Source organism: Antedon mediterranea, chromosome 8, assembly GCF_964355755.1.
Source record: "Antedon mediterranea chromosome 8, ecAntMedi1.1, whole genome shotgun sequence".
Lineage (NCBI taxonomy): Eukaryota > Metazoa > Echinodermata > Crinoidea > Comatulida > Antedonidae > Antedon > Antedon mediterranea.
The window spans coordinates 5,596,552-5,612,990 of record NC_092677.1 but is presented as its reverse complement, the minus strand read 5'-3'; the positions used below and the strand labels follow the sequence as shown (position 1 = coordinate 5,612,990).

General features: G+C 32.1%; 1 protein-coding gene across 1 annotated transcript; it reads right to left on the bottom strand.

The window, feature by feature from the left end:
- Positions 1–124: 124 nt before the first annotated feature.
- LOC140057558 (fibroblast growth factor receptor 2-like) lies at positions 125–16,396 on the bottom strand. Its single transcript, XM_072103272.1, has 17 exons — positions 16,351–16,396; positions 14,613–14,752; positions 14,113–14,305; positions 13,447–13,713; positions 13,011–13,298; positions 7,600–7,767; positions 7,048–7,170; positions 5,945–6,123; positions 5,619–5,696; positions 5,320–5,521; positions 4,925–5,035; positions 3,715–3,896; positions 3,416–3,538; positions 3,124–3,235; positions 2,689–2,785; positions 2,487–2,586; positions 125–2,323 (listed from the first exon to the last, which is right to left on the bottom strand). The coding sequence occupies exons 1-17, from the start codon at positions 16,394–16,396 to the stop codon at positions 2,129–2,131; spliced, it is 2,604 nt and encodes an 867-aa protein (XP_071959373.1). The 3' UTR covers positions 125–2,128.
- Between the last annotated feature and the right edge of the window lie 43 nt (positions 16,397–16,439).

The window sequence follows — 16,439 nt, the reverse complement described above, 5'->3', positions numbered from 1 at the left end:
CCTATTGTTAAATCATTTTATTTCTCATCATCAGTTTTCTCTAACTTTTATCATTTACAATTACTAGACTCTGGACGCACCTTCATTCAAGAAGTGTGTCACTATTTCAAAAGTGTAGCTCCCAAATAAATTATTATTATTATAAAATTATCTTATTGCCAATTCTCATATTTTAAAATAGAGAAAGTTCAAGTTATCTTTAATGTGTCCAATACAATTTAAAACATTCCCCAAATAATTAGTCATATATGCAGTTATGCTCCTCATCTGTGCATGAATTCGCCAGGTGGGACTTCCAAACATGATACTTTAATTGCTGCTTATCTTTCTGACTAAAAGAAACTGTAATATATGAAAAAATATGTAACTTTCCTATAAGAGTCCCCCTAAGTTGATGGAATAACAAATAACAAAAGTATGCCTAGTATCGTAAAACCAGACGCGGAACACCGAAGTTGGCCAATTCGGTATTACACAGGCGGCCGGCGGCCGGTACTAATAACAGGCCTACAGTACTGTTATTACATCTGAAGATAAATACTAAACAAGTTGTTACTATATGTATTGTTTTTATTGAAAACATTTATAAATACTATTTGACTCTTTGGGGGTCTATTCTCGCAATAATGGCAAATGGCTTTACGGCGTCATTCATTAGATCCGTTAAAACGCATTTAGGCCTAGGCCATAGCTAATTAGTGACACATAATTTGTACTTTTTAAAAGCTCATATGGATAGCATGTAAAGCATTTTACCGGGTTACTAATAATAGACCCCAACTTTACTACTAGTACTACGATGTGCTATTATTTACATTGTTTGATGCAGGCCTAGATTTCACATAGCAACCACCTTTTAGTATGTCTATCATAGAATTATTTTCAAATGATATTTAATTTCTAGTATCCTACTTTTTTTTTCTTTATCAAGCAAAACATGTAGATGGCGTCACATTTAAAAATCCTATTTAATAATTAATACTTTACTTATATTTACATAATTTTAACAATGGAAGTGATATTTAACCTTATACACAAATTAGAATATTGTTTAAAATAATAATATACACAAACCTAAACCAAACATTACTTGGACATTTTAAAATCTTATAAATTTAAAATTATTATTATTATTATTAATTGAATTGGGCCTACTATCAATCAAAACCGATAAAAAGTGATTACAAATTATATTAGTGATTGAAAAAAATGTAATCTGAGCTGTAGTGCATGGATATATCCAGCCCCCTATCGACGTAATACTTTATATCTGGGCAGTATTACCAAAACCAATAACAGATGTAGGATTGAAAAAAATGTAATCTGAGCTGTAGTGCATGGATATATCCAGCCCCCTATCGACGTAATACTTTATATCTGGGCAGTATTACCAAAACCAATGACAGATGTAGGATTGAAAAAAATGTAATCTGAGCTGTAGTGCATGGATATATCCAGCCCCCTATCGACGTAATACTTTATATCTGGGCAGTATTACCAAAACCAATGACAGATGTAGGATTGAAAAAAAATGTAATCTGAGCTGTAGTGCATGGATATATCCAGCCCCCTATCGACGTAATACTTTATATCTGGGCAGTATTACCAAAACCAATGATAGATGTAGGATTGAAAAAAATGTAATCTGAGCTGTAGTGCATGGATACTCCAGCCCCCTATCGACGTATTACTTTATATCTGGGCAGTATTACCAAAACCAATGACAGGTGTAGGATTGAAAAAAATGTAATCTGAGCTGTAGTGCATGGATACTCCAGCCCCCTATCGACGTAATACTTTATATCTGGGCAGTATTACCAAAACCAATGACAGATGTAGGATTGAAAAAAATGTAATCTGAGCTGTAGTGCATGGATATATCCAGCCCCCTATCGACGTAATACTTTATAATTATCTGGGCAGTATTACCAAAACCAATGACAGATGTAGGATTTTAAAAAATGTAATCTGAGCTGGACAAAAATAAAAAGAAATTGGTAAAACTGTATACCCTTGTTTGCATTTAGGGACATCATTAAATTAAAAGTTTAAAATGTATATGGTAAAAAACGTTTTTGAAAATTCAAAATATTTATAGCCAGCCTATGATACAATTTACAAAAATAATTTATAAGGGGAAGTCGAATGGTGTTTGTATTTTTCCCGAAGGCGTTCGCTCAGTCCGAAGACTCCTCCCGGTCTTACGAGTCGTCGCTAAATCATTCTCGGCAACTTCCGGAAATATCTCTTTGGCGATGTCGTTGGAACCGATTAAGGCGTAGTCATACACAAGTTCTTCGAGCTCGTCTAATACAATGTATTCCTGTTTGTTAAAAAAAATTAAAAAATGTGAAATAAAATCCTTATTTACATGCACTGTAGATAATATTCAGTAAGCAAGTAAATAAATTGGCTAGCATAAAGTGGTTATAATTCTTGAGATTCACATTTGATAAAATGTGCTCGCCGATAATCTTATCACTCACCCTACATTCTGATAACATTATCTCTAATTTGCGTTTTAGTTCCAAAAAACTGGGTCGTAATTCTGGACTTGTGTTCCAACACTCTAACATGATCTGATACCTAAGTAAAACAAAATTTAAAACATGTTTTATAATCGTGCAAATGACGAGGGAGGTTGACACTTGTTTTTACGAGGATTATTATGATTGATGAATAACTTACACGTCGTCATTTGCGTGATCTGGTCTTGGCATTCGAAAGCCTTTCTGTAAATCTGATATAAGACGTTTAGATGACATGCCTGGGTACGGGTATGATCCTGAAAAATCAACACAACTTGATTTAACGAAATATTACTTTTATAGTTGAACTGAGGTAAATTTTTACAGAAAGTAACCCTTAAACTCTTTTTTTTACTTACGGGCCACTAAAGTCTAATATAAATTTATACTGCAGAAAGTCTTGAAGTTGAAAGAAGAAAACCAGAAACATGCATCGGATACGTGCTATAAATAAAGAGAGTGATTTACTTGAAATAGTGAAGGGATAACATTTGTATTAGTTATTTTATTAGTTGGTCCTCACAACATCAATTTGAGGTGACAGACGGAAAATAATTTGAGGAGCAAAGAATAATCAAAAGTGTAAAAGATTTACCAATAGTTATAATTTCCCAAAGCAACACCCCAAACGACCAAACATCACTCTGTATTGTGTAAACATTATCAATAAGTGATTCTAATGCCATCCAACGTATTGGAACTCGACCCTGGAAATAAAAAGAAATTTATTTTTATTTTTTTTTTAAACAGTTACCTATTGTTATGTCTAGATAGAAACTCAAGCATGGTTTTTGAAGGTAACAGTCACAAATTAAAAACGTGTTTGGAACACATAGTTGGGCTACGGTGATTATTTCTGTATGCATCACAATTCTGGTTAGCCTAACCTGTGATTTCCTTTGATAAACCCCGCCATTAATTACGTCACGTGCCAATCCAAAATCTGCTAATTTACATACACAGTCACATGATAACAGGATGTTTCTTGCTGCAAGATCACGATGTATACACTAAAAAACAAACATTATGTTTCCATAGTATTTTGTTAATACTTGTTCTGCCTTTAAAATAATATTTCAAATTTGTTTTAACAACAACATTATATTTTTAAGCTCTGTCTACACTACCAAACTATAAGTGTGATGTGCCCAAATATGGTGATATGACATCATTCTACGGTACTTACTTTCATTGATGCCAAATACGCCATACCGTTGGCTACTTCATACGCGTATCGTAGAAGATCTGTCGGACTAAGATACGTTTTCATACTTGTACGGTTGGAACTTTCTACCTTCTGTCGACTGCTTCGCAAATGACCCAATAAGTTCCCATTTGGTAGGAAATCCATTATAACATAAATTGGATCTAAAGAAATCAAATAAGTAACTTAAGTTGTATTTCTAAAACTATTTAAAACGAACTTCGAAATTATATCTAAATGGTTGTATAAGAACACATTGTTTTAAAACAGATTTAATATTTAATATATAAAAAGAAAGGTTTAGCAACTAGAAATTGTATTTACTACTAATACTAATAGTAATAATAATAATAATCTAAAACTGCCTTGGAATTTTAATACGTTCATTATAAATAATAAATGACTCGTTTACTCAACTAATTACTTTTTATACAACTGACATCACGTGTTTGTTATCTTATTTTCACAGTTAATTTTCATTGGAAAAAATATATGAGAGTAACGTGTCCTAATGGCAACAACATAACATGCTTGTAATGCGTCGATAAGTGTAATTCAAAATTATTTTAAACACAAACCTACACTACATTATTATTCTTAACTTCACTAAACTCGTATTATTGAGAGAAATAAAATATACAATAAAAGGAAAATATATTAAACATCAATTCTCAATTAAACCCTTTAACCTCGTATTATCGGCAACAGCATATACACATATACAATCTAAGGAAACTTGTACAAAAATCAATAATAGATCTAATCTTAAAATTGTATTAAATCATATTTATATCAGCAAATACAAATCTATAAAATTAAAGTACGTGTTTTAAATTGACTTGATATGTTGGTAGTTAAACCATGGACCTAATTTATAGGTCCATGGTTAAACTCTTTATTTTTGTTAATATAAAATGTTTGATATAGAGTCCGAAATATCTATAAAGTAGGCCTACGTGTTAATTAATGAAATGTTTTCATCAAACACAATCTTGAGAAGCATGCAGTTTACATGAATCATAGGTCGTCGACACGAAATCTCCCTAAATTGGGTGCAAGCGCCACCACCAGGAGTATATACAGTTTTATTATACTGGTGGCGCTATGCATCGCTCACACTATTTGGGATAAACCCTATTATTATGTAAACATATCGTATTGTCTTTTACGTCAAGGATGGACAAATACATACCACGATCTGTACAACATCCCAACAAGACGACAATGTTAGGATGAACATCAAGCAACTTCATAACCCTTAGTTCTTTTAACAAGTCTTGTCGATCAACTTCAGTAGCATTTTCTAAACACAATATTTCAAAGAAGACATAATTAAACATTTATTTTTAATTAGGTGTTATTGGTATGTTCTTCTTGATCATATTATTTTCCAAAATTGATTTAAATACATCAGAATATATATTTTGTTTCGTACCGTGGAACTTTTTCTTCTTTAACTTCTTCTTTGGGATTAATTCAATAAGTATTGAAAAAACTTGTGCAATATTTGTGTATGATGATTAAAAATGGCATGACAAATAATACTGCAAGTCTTCTCAAATTATGCATGCTGTTTTTAAAAATTACCTTTTAACATCTTGACTGCGACTGTTGTGACGTAACCAGGTCTAATCAAGTCTTTAGCTTCAGCCTTTACTACTTTACCAAACGAACCGTTGCCAATCGTTCTACCAAGTTTTAACTTATCTCTCGAAAACTCGAAATTTCGTCTTTTACCACATGTTAAATTTTTAAACTGCATCGATGGAATGTTAACATCTACATATGCCTGCCAAAAATTATAATAACATATTAAGGTTCATATGCAAACTTATAAACAATGTATAGAAATATTGATTTGTGTTGTGTGTATTTTGTTTACTTACTCTACTAATAGTTTTCAGAAGAGAAGGTATACTCTCAACACTGGAACTACCGGTGTGAAATCGGTACAATTGCTCCTCCTAGAAACAACAAAAACAATGCAAAGTTTTATAAGTGTCGAATAGGACTATTGTACAGTAGCTTATTGAATGTCTATGAATTGACATAAATAGATCAGAAACTCTATAGGGATTGTTCCTTCTTCCATTGTTCGGAAGAGTATCTTCTTAATATAAGTATCCCCTAAATATGGGTTTCCCAAATGAGCGTTTATACAGTATTAAATTGAATATTATATATAAATATTATATAAATATTATATATATACCTCAAGAACTCTCCACTTTCTCTTTCGTATTGCTATAATCGCAAGAACCATTAATACTGCAAATGCCAATGCCATGAAAACACCCACAATTGGGATGGCAATCTTGAGCGCCAGAGTAGTGCGATCATTGTGTTTATCAGGGTCCAGTGTCGCTGCTGGTGCCGTTGGCAACTTGGGTCCTACGTCAAAATGTCTAGCGGTTATTTAATCAATTATAATTCAAGGTTTAGTATATGTATTTTTTTTAAGTTGTTTTGTAAATTATGATAGAAAGGAAAACATGTACAGTTGTTATGTTACACAAGTCAATAAATGATTAAAACATAATAATACTGTAATGTTACTCGTATTAAATCAGACGAACCATAATAAAGAATTAACAAATAAGTGTTTTTATAGTTTATGCGAGGAGTTCTTTTAATACAACTCCCTTGACCAACTGTCAAACGTTAGTTAATAAAAAATATAGCATAACAACAAACAACACATTTCTCAAATATTTGAAATATTATATTTAAAAAGCTAACATGATTTCAATGTAAGGATTCGTGCTCAGATGGTCAGTACTTGGTACCACAAAGTAAGAATTCCCTACTGTTGGCAGAATGCATTTGTATGATTAAAATGACATAAATAATTGCTTCTGATGAATCATTGATTGATCTTGTAAAATTAAGTCATTTCCTTTTATCTACGTTACATAATTATGTCATTAATATCTTATCTATTATATTCTTAGTCACAGAGAGGAATGTGAAGATGAATGCTAGTTTTAATATTCTGCTGTAAATAAAAAATTACATTGACGCAAACCTCACGAGAACACTCAACACGCTTGGGGCCGATTGAAATATTACAAATTTAAATTATATTTATATATAGTGTGACGAATACTACGCCTTGGGACATAGGATTACGTTAAAAAAATGTAAACCTTTGATTGTTAAAAAAAAGAGATTTTTCTGAAATAAACAAACAGAAAGAAATAAATAACATTGTTACTTATTTGTACAAGAGTGTATATATGTTACTGATAATAACACTCTTTATATTTTTGTCCATAATAAAAAAAAATAACGATCCTCCAGTCCTATCTTACTTACCTCCACGTGATGTAAACGCTGTTCTTTCTATGGAAAAGTTACCAGTTCCAGCAACATTACCTGCAGCTATTCTCACCCGGTATGGCTTCTTCGGTTGCAAATTTCTTAACTCCAATACTTTTGCTACAAAGTTACAAAAATAAAAAAATTTATTATATTATCTCTATTGTAGTTCCAATTTTGTATCATCCTTTTAGATGCATTTTGTGCATATAATCACCTGAACATAAGATGTTTAAAATCATTTTCTGGGTAGAATCAGTTGAACTCACATGTTATTGTTATTAAAGTATGTGAACGTCAACAAAATAATCGTTTGTGAATACAAGAACCACGTTATACCTTATATGTTGATATGACCCTACTAACAGAGATGTCGTGTACAGCCAGACCCGTATCTAGATGACTTGCGATAGTCAGTTAGACTCAATTTACTGACAGCTGCAGAATTGGGTGTCGTTTGAATGGTTCAACTCTTAAATGCCGGAATAATAATTGCCTTACATTGCTTCCCGTAATACTTTGTTTAATAGTGATATATTTTGAACTTGCCTGGTGGCTTTACATCTTTATACTTTGTTTCCCCTTCGTCAACAATACGGTATTCAATTCTATAGTATGTTATACCAAGACCACCGTCACTCTTCGGTGGATCGAACAGAAGTCTTATGGTTGTCAGAGTTGTTTCAACTTCTTCTAAGATTGGTTCAGAAGGAGTATCTAGCGGATCAATAAACAAATATGTTTATTATTATTATTTCTATTTTTCGATGATAAAAATAGATAAATAAAAATGAACACTAATATTATGCAATTATTATAATGATAGGTAACACAGATCATGGCATTTTGAAATGCGCATGGCAGCAGTTGTGTGCATTTTTACAACTTGGGTTTATGGTTCCTTATTAAAGTCATTTTGAAATTTCCGAATGGTTACGTTATTATTGACATAAATTCTGTTCTGTTCATTTGACACAGATTGGTTGACATTTCTAAACATGGGTTACTAACCAATCCACCTTGACAGTTAATCTAAGGCAAGTCTAATCATTGATTTTTTAATTACAGGGAGGTAACCTCCATAGTAAATAAATACGTCCCTGACATATAATACTTTAAATGCACAAGTTTTTCACGAAATTAGTTCCCTTTTTAAAAATAAATTAATAAGCGATAATAGGTTTATGCGCATCGATCTTGATTTAAAAAACTACAAAGTATCACTACCGGTCCTGGTTACCGGTACAATTTGCAGTATCATTACTAATGTAAAAATCAAGGTAATGACTAGTCTAGGTTCTAGACCATGTTTCGAATTGATATTAGCAAAAAGACAAATATTTTGGCACATATGGCGTTTCATAAGTTTTTAACTGTGACTACTGAATCTAATTTCTAAAAAAGAAAATCATTATTATGTCTATTTTTCTATGATAAAAAAGAAAAATACGTGAACAAAATGCAATTATATGATAGGTAACACAGATCATGGCGGCCATTTCGAAATGTTCATGGCAGGCGTTGTAGGAAATAATAAGCATTATTTAGATCTAGACCGTATTTCGAATTAATATTAGCAAAAAGATAAAGATTTTGGTACATATGGCGTTTCATACCTTTAAAAAGTCTCATGACTACTAAATCTAATTTCTAAAAAAGAAGATATATTGTGAATTACTGTCATGTTAGTTTTCAATAACTGTTACTTCATGTGATTATTTGTCATTACTAAATGAATAATTATGGTTAAATAAATATGTTTAAATTTTGTTAGTGCCATTTCTTGTGACAGCATGGTATACTACAATAACTGTTAAGCAATTCCCTAAAGGACAAATCAAATACAAATATATAAACTGAAAGATACACAAATTATGATAAATAAGTTAACAAACGTGTCATAACTAAACAACTTTTTTCATTAAACATGCAATATATTTTGTAATAGATAACATAACAAAAAAATATGAAGAAAATAATGTAAATATATATATGAGATCCTGTAATTGTTGAATAAAGGTGGTAGTTAACCACAAAAGATAAAAAAAAAAAAAAAATATGGTTAAATTAAAACCCCATGGCTGGGAATTTATATAAAAAATAGTAATGTTTCTACACAGTTCTGAAGGACAATATGTCATTACAGTGGTTAAAATTGACTTTTGTTTACCGTGGTCTCAACGTTTATACCTTTTCCATAAATAACTTGGTATGTGGAATGCGGAAACAATTTAAATTGAAAGAATTAGCGATCATTTTAAGTAACGCTTTTTTTTTCAAGATCAATCAGTTTTCTAAATATTTTTATCCAGTGTTCCGCGATGTTAAGTTATAAGCTGTCATTTAAAAAGTAAATCTAAATATTTTTGAAAATTTGAAAACTGTTTAATGAATAACCGTCATTCTGGTCTTAATCAAATTTTCTAATATCATAATTGGAAGCAATTAATTACCAGACATCCTATAAAGATACAGTGTATCGAAAATATAAATAAACTTACACTTGTGGAAGTAAAATGTACGTACGCTACGTTATATTAAATACATTTAAATAAAGCTTGGTTCCCATGCTTGAACTCAATACAACGATACGCAGACGCAACGTAAGCAGTGTTTCAGATGATCCGCGTGTCGTTGTGATTGCTCAAATTACTAAAGCTTGGTTCCCACTAGAACGTAACGCAAGGACGTAAACGCAACGCAAGCGTTTTAACCAATGACAAACTTAGTTATAGACAGTTCGCAATCACAATCGAATAAGCCATCGCTTGTGATTGGTCAATTCACTTGCGTTGCGTTACGTCATTGCGTTGCGTCGCTAGTGGGAACCACGCTTCACTGTGCGTTTACGTCAGGTTATTGCGTTGCGTCCAAGTGTGAACAGAGCTATAAGAATGATATCACTAATCAAACTATTTTTAAAACATTAGTGTGGGTAAACTGTTATCATTACAAAGTGGGGTTTAAATAACATAAAAAATAACGACGTAATTATTTATTTAGACTAAAATTCTAGCCTATTCAATTTATAATTAATATTAAAGGATACTATTTGTTTACATGAACAAGAACTGATGATTCAAAGCTCAGCGTTAAAATTATAATAATTTAGCTGTCAAAAATTAATATATGCAAATTGTATCCTGGGGTGTTATCCTCAATAATATTTGTCTAACGTCCGAACATTTTGTATAGAAGGCCTAGTGTGGGGTACTGCATTGTACAAAATACACGAATGCACCAACACGTCACATATACATATGGGGTACAGTATTTCAATATGTATTTTCTTACACTGTATTTCCCAACATGCACCTCAAAAGTAGACTACATTACATTCAACGCACAACAACAATTTTCTGAATAGAAAGTACAGCAAATAAGAAATTGATTTTATCTGTTTCAGTTAAATGTCAATTGGTAACGGCAATTGCGGTTGTAATTACTTATGTTTAATTGAAGCAATCAAGTTGGTGGTCTTAAATAATTTGGAATTCCAGTACAATTAAGGGGATACCTTCAGCAACCAAGTTACCAATTATTAAAAGTGTTCCTTAAAAGAGGTTAGCCGTAGTGTTAACAAATACATATGAGTTCTCTCGTTCATTTCAAGAGAAAGTGTTAACAGATAATGGTACCCCTGAATAACATAGTATCCCGGGGGAGAGACTTCTACTAATGTAGTACTGTTCTATGCTTGAAGAATTAAATGATCGGTCACTTTCTTAGGCCTACAGCTTTACAAGTTTTCTAAATCATTGTTATACATGCACTCTCACCGGGTTGATACCTATTATAGGCATTTATGAATATTATTAATTTTGTATACGCAAGTACAATCTCTTACTCTTGAACAAGTTGGCACGAAAAGGCGGTAACAAGTAAAAATCGGAAGTGCTAATTAAGGGCTTTATCAATGCGACCTTCAAGTACAAATAAATGTAAAAAAACGAAAGACAGTAGATAATGTGTTTCATTCTTTTTGTATGCTGTTATTAATACCCCGTAATTACCCCCATTGCGTGCATAATTCAACCAATTGAACTATTTTAACGGAAGTTGTACATTTTTTAATAGACTAGTTTAATTATTGTGATAGACTTCAATACTATGATTCTATAATTTCGAATAAAATCGTTAAAACAATAAATAAGCCTAATACTACAATATATAATTACGTGCGTGCATAACACAACAGGTTTAGCCTACATGTTAGTAAATTTTAGTACAGCACGTTTTAGGTTCACTTTTAGTTGGCAATGGTTGTAAATTTTCAGATTTGTAATTGTTTGAAATGAACCAAATATAAATTTTACATGAAACTTCTGTACTAAATTAAAAACTAAATAAAGACAATTTGCGCAAAAATTATAGGCCATAACAATAGAAAAGTTAAAATGTAAAAATCAAAAATAATTCATTCAGTACCTGTTTATCATCTATGACCGTTTAAGCATTTTGGATTAGCCATCGTTCGACCTGCTCTCCAATAAGAGTCGATCGTTTCCGTAGATTTCAAATTAATTAAAATTATATTTGGTTTGCGGGTGTTGGAACTGATAACATTTGGTATCTGAACAAATTGTATATTTTAATAAAACACCAATGCAGCAGTGCTACAGCCATGCAAAACCAAATTCAACAAAAGCATACACATAATAATAATATATTGATTAGGAATAAATGGCTTCTAAGAAAACGAACGATTTAAGATTTTTAACCAACATCACTAATTTTGTCGCAACAAATGGTACAATGGTTAGAATTTGTTTTAGAAGAATTTTGAAAGATTGATCTCACTCATTGATAGCAACAACTTTTTTTCAACAATGTAATAAATGCAAAATTATAAATATTGTCAAATATATACAGCGGGTACTGATGTATTTATATGTATTTTTCGTGTAACTAACGTATTTTATTCGTGCGAAAGGCAAGGTCAAAACTTATGAAAAGTTTAGTCCTCGACTTCCACTTAAAAAATGCACGCGCGCATCGATGTTAAAACAAAAGAATGCTATTAAAAGTAGCCTACTGGATTCCCATTATGAAACCAAAATAGACTATGAATTGACAATTCATAGAATCCGAAGGGTAAGAGAATTCTCTACAGGATGCATGTGGCTTCCCCTACTACAAAAATCCTTTATCTCTAATTAATCTACAAAAGTCTATAATTATCCAACTTAAGAGAGAGGGATGTAAGGACACGAGTAAGGAAATTACCAGAATTTCAATGATACATATCATTTTAACAAATATTACATTTTATGACTGCAGTATGTAGTATGTATCTGTGTAACCTTGCCAGTTATGACGATGGCTTTAATAACTGTGTTGTTCGTTTGTATCATGATAACTATATTGTCAAAAAATTGTTAAAGTGACTATCATAAAAATTATATTATAATACTTATAATAATAAAATATAATTTATAATAGTCACTTCAACAATTTTGTGACAACATAATTATCATGATACAAATGAACAACAAAGCTATTAATGCTATTTCATGCTAGTAATAATAAATTCCAAGGTTACACCGATACATACATCCATACTCCAGCCTTAAAATGTAATAAAAATAAATTAAAAAAATGATATGTAAAGTTGTATCATTGACATTTTGGTAATTTCCTTCCTCGTGTCCTTACATCCCCTCTCCCTATTTATTATCATTACATAATTATTATATTATAATAATTATTTAATGATAATAAATAAGTCTATTTATTCAATCAGAGAGGCATATTATATAATACTATAACAAAGTTCCTCATCTGTTGATTTATCACATTAACGTAATAGTTTTTCAAAACCTGGTAATGTCTTTCAATCTTTGGAATAAGTTTACCCAAAGGAGAGGTACCGACTGGAACGAGTATCAAATCGCGGTTGGTACACGATCTGTAGTCTATCAAAGTTGTTATACGAAAGAAAGAAAATGTGAAATTCTTACCACCCGGAACAAGTCTCATTGTGTGCTGAGCAACTCCTAGTTGATTTTCAGCTCTGCATTGGTATCTGGTAAAATCCGTCACTGTTTTGACAGGAACGGTTATAGTACTTATTGATAATATTTGTGTAGATTTAATTGGAACCGACTCAAATAGAGTGCCGTTCCATCGAAGCCATGTTATGGTCACTTTTGGATGTCCACCAAATTTACAAGTGAGGGTAGTGTTCAGTAGAGCCCACGTTGGTATTAAAAATCGACTGCTTTCCTTAGACCTGAGAAATGGTTTAGCTGAAAAAGAATTAAAACCATCTTAATATAATAAGTAAACCAAACTATCAAATAAACAAAGCAACTGCAATATTACAGCAAATAAATACTGCAGTAACTGCAGTAGGCTAATATTGATACGATCCTTTATTGATTCAGTAAAACTTACACAGTACATTAATACGAACAGTCTTTGACATATTTCCAATGGTGTTTTTGGCAAAGCAGGTGATGATGTCAATAATGTCAACACGGTCAACAACAAACTGGTATACTTCACCAGTAAAAGAGATAATGTTTGTTGGCAAGACTTGTCTTGATGGACTGTACCACATTATTGTTGGGTATGGATCTCCTGTTGCATTGCACTCTAAGCGAACGTAATCTCCAACTTTGACATTCTGTGTGGGTGTGATCCACTTGATCACTGGAGCCACTAAAGAACAAATAAATACTTATTTTGTAGCAGGAATACACATTTTAGAGACACTTTTGATTTCTTTTAAGTTTAATTATAATAATTGTCATCAAGATTAACTGTAAACTGAGAAAATTCGGATTATACCCTCCATGGAACCACGGCCAACAGGGATGATTGGCTACTGTAAGTACACCGGGGTAAACACCTATCTTTTCTGAGACATGCACTGCGTTCTTAAAAGTGGAAGTGTGCTCACGAGCAAGTATACACTGGACCTCCAGTGTTAAGTAGACTTGTTCTAAAACCAAACCTACGGTCGAGGAGAGCCTTGTTCTGTGCTGATTGTATGTCCACGGTTTGCCTCAGTCATTCGAATACAATCTATTTTGTTCTCATCTTCATTTACATACGTACCTCCTGGACCATTGACACTCAACTCCATGGAGTCGGATATTGGAGGTTTTGATGACATCTTCGTACATCTCCACTTGCCACTATCATCAAGTCGAGCACTATGGATTACTAATTCCCAAATGCCAATACTTTGGTGTATAACTTGATAACGGTTGCTACGCTCCTTAAACGTTACTATTGTATTGTTAGTAATCTATTTATAGAAAAATAATAATTTAATAATACACATAATTGTATCCTTACTTATCCTTATTTTTATTTTTCTATTATATGCTTTGATTTTTAAATTGTGAAGTGGTTAGATCATTGACAATATTTTTGGTATTGATTTCATCTAAATTACACAAACCAACAGTGGTGATGGTAGTCTTTGAACGGATTAATCTATTATGGCGAAGGGTTGATCAAGACACTTTTTGTATCATTATCATCTTCCCGGAGAGAGCGATGACTACGTTTGGTTTTTCCAGGTAAATTAGGCACGACAACTAACTACTTACTAACTGATCACCAAGTGACCATCGGACATCGTATTGTAGATTTCTACTGGTTATCCGACACGTGATACTAACTCGTTGACCTTTGACCACTCGCTGATTAGCTGTAACATCAACTGATTGTGAAAGTGCACAACCAAGACCTATATCGACAAAGAAAGCATTTTGTTTTATTACGGAGGAAAAATAATATTTGTCTAAACAATGTTTTACCTCAATGGTTTTATCAATTAGTATATAGTCATATTAAAGGAGGCAACGTCGGGATCTACCAAAATGTTCACATAGTGTTAAGATACTATTCATTGCCCTCGATGGTTTGCTCGGAGGGTTTCTTTTGTATCAAACCTAGGAGTTTCTAGATCTTGTGAGAATAGGTGAAATGACGTAACCCGTCTAATCTATATATATATATAGCATACCGTACATTTAATTTGATTAGTCATGGTAGTGGAATGTGTTATAAAGAAGGTGACAATTTAGAGAAGAGGTCTTCTAGGCGTTACAATTATTATTTTTTATTCAAGATAAAAAAAAATGTGTAAAATCAGGTAAACTCATTACCATGATTTCAATACCTAATTTGACTGAAGCACATGAACCTGTTTTCTACCATAGATACAATGAGGATCCACCATGTTTATGTGTCATGATGTTGTCTTGTCATCTGTGAGCAAGTCCTTTCCAAATTTGTCTTATTATCATGACTAATAATTTTAACTTGTCTGCAGCAGGAAGCGCGTGTCCGGAATCGGTATCTCTATTTTTTTGTATACATTGTATGTTTGGCAGGTTTGTAGTTTAGTAAAGTATACATGAGAGGGACTATAGATTATTATAAAATGTTAATCTGTTTCCATCACATACAAATACCAATGTCAATGTAATAAATTTGATAATAACAGCAGATTGGCAATGTTTCCCTAACCCCCAAAACAACGTCTTTAAGTTCGTTAAAATTATGTTACACTAACCATGTGGCCAATTTAAAAAAAAACTTTTTTAGCAAAACAAAAATTATAACTCTGAGATTTTGCTCAGTTCTCAAAATAACCTGAGTAAATGTTTACGTATTTTTCCATTTACATCTTAGATGACAAAATCCATTCCTTTGGATAAAAACTCCAGCCTAGGTAATCTTTGAAAGTGACAATAAACATCATATATCGCTTCGAGGAGGTGGACCTCTTCCAAAACATCCATAGGGCCTACCCAGTTGAGACAGAGAGCTGTTTTCGGGGGTCATAGTGCTTCTTTTAGCCTTACATTACAGATACACTACTCAGTAGGCCTAGATTTGTTAGTATTCAATTGGTAAAATCCCAAGGCAAACCTACTATAACATTACATTCCTTGAATTACCACACTACAATAATCAATGTAGACCGTGTATATATCGTAGGTATGCTATTATTATTATTAACTTATCTTAATATTCTAGGTGCCGCAAATGTAACAACAGTATGATACTATGTGTATGTAAATTAGGCTAACTACTTCAACAATAAGTTACGTTGCTGTTCCATTCACATGGTACTTATTTTCTGTTCACAGAATCTTAAGTTGAAAGACGATCATTATTGAAATTACCAGAATCTATAGCTATAGGGTTATACACATGTGTACCCACCTATTATCACGTATAGACAGTGGTATAAAAGTAGGCCTACATATACTGTTGAATAATTATGATATGGCTTATGAATCATTGTTGCGTTTAAAATAACGTGGATTTTCTTACCTTGCACAATTAAAAATCCAAGCAAAATGTAAGATTTATTCGCCATAGTAGGATGAGAATATCTTACTCCGTTTGGCAAAACAATGCCG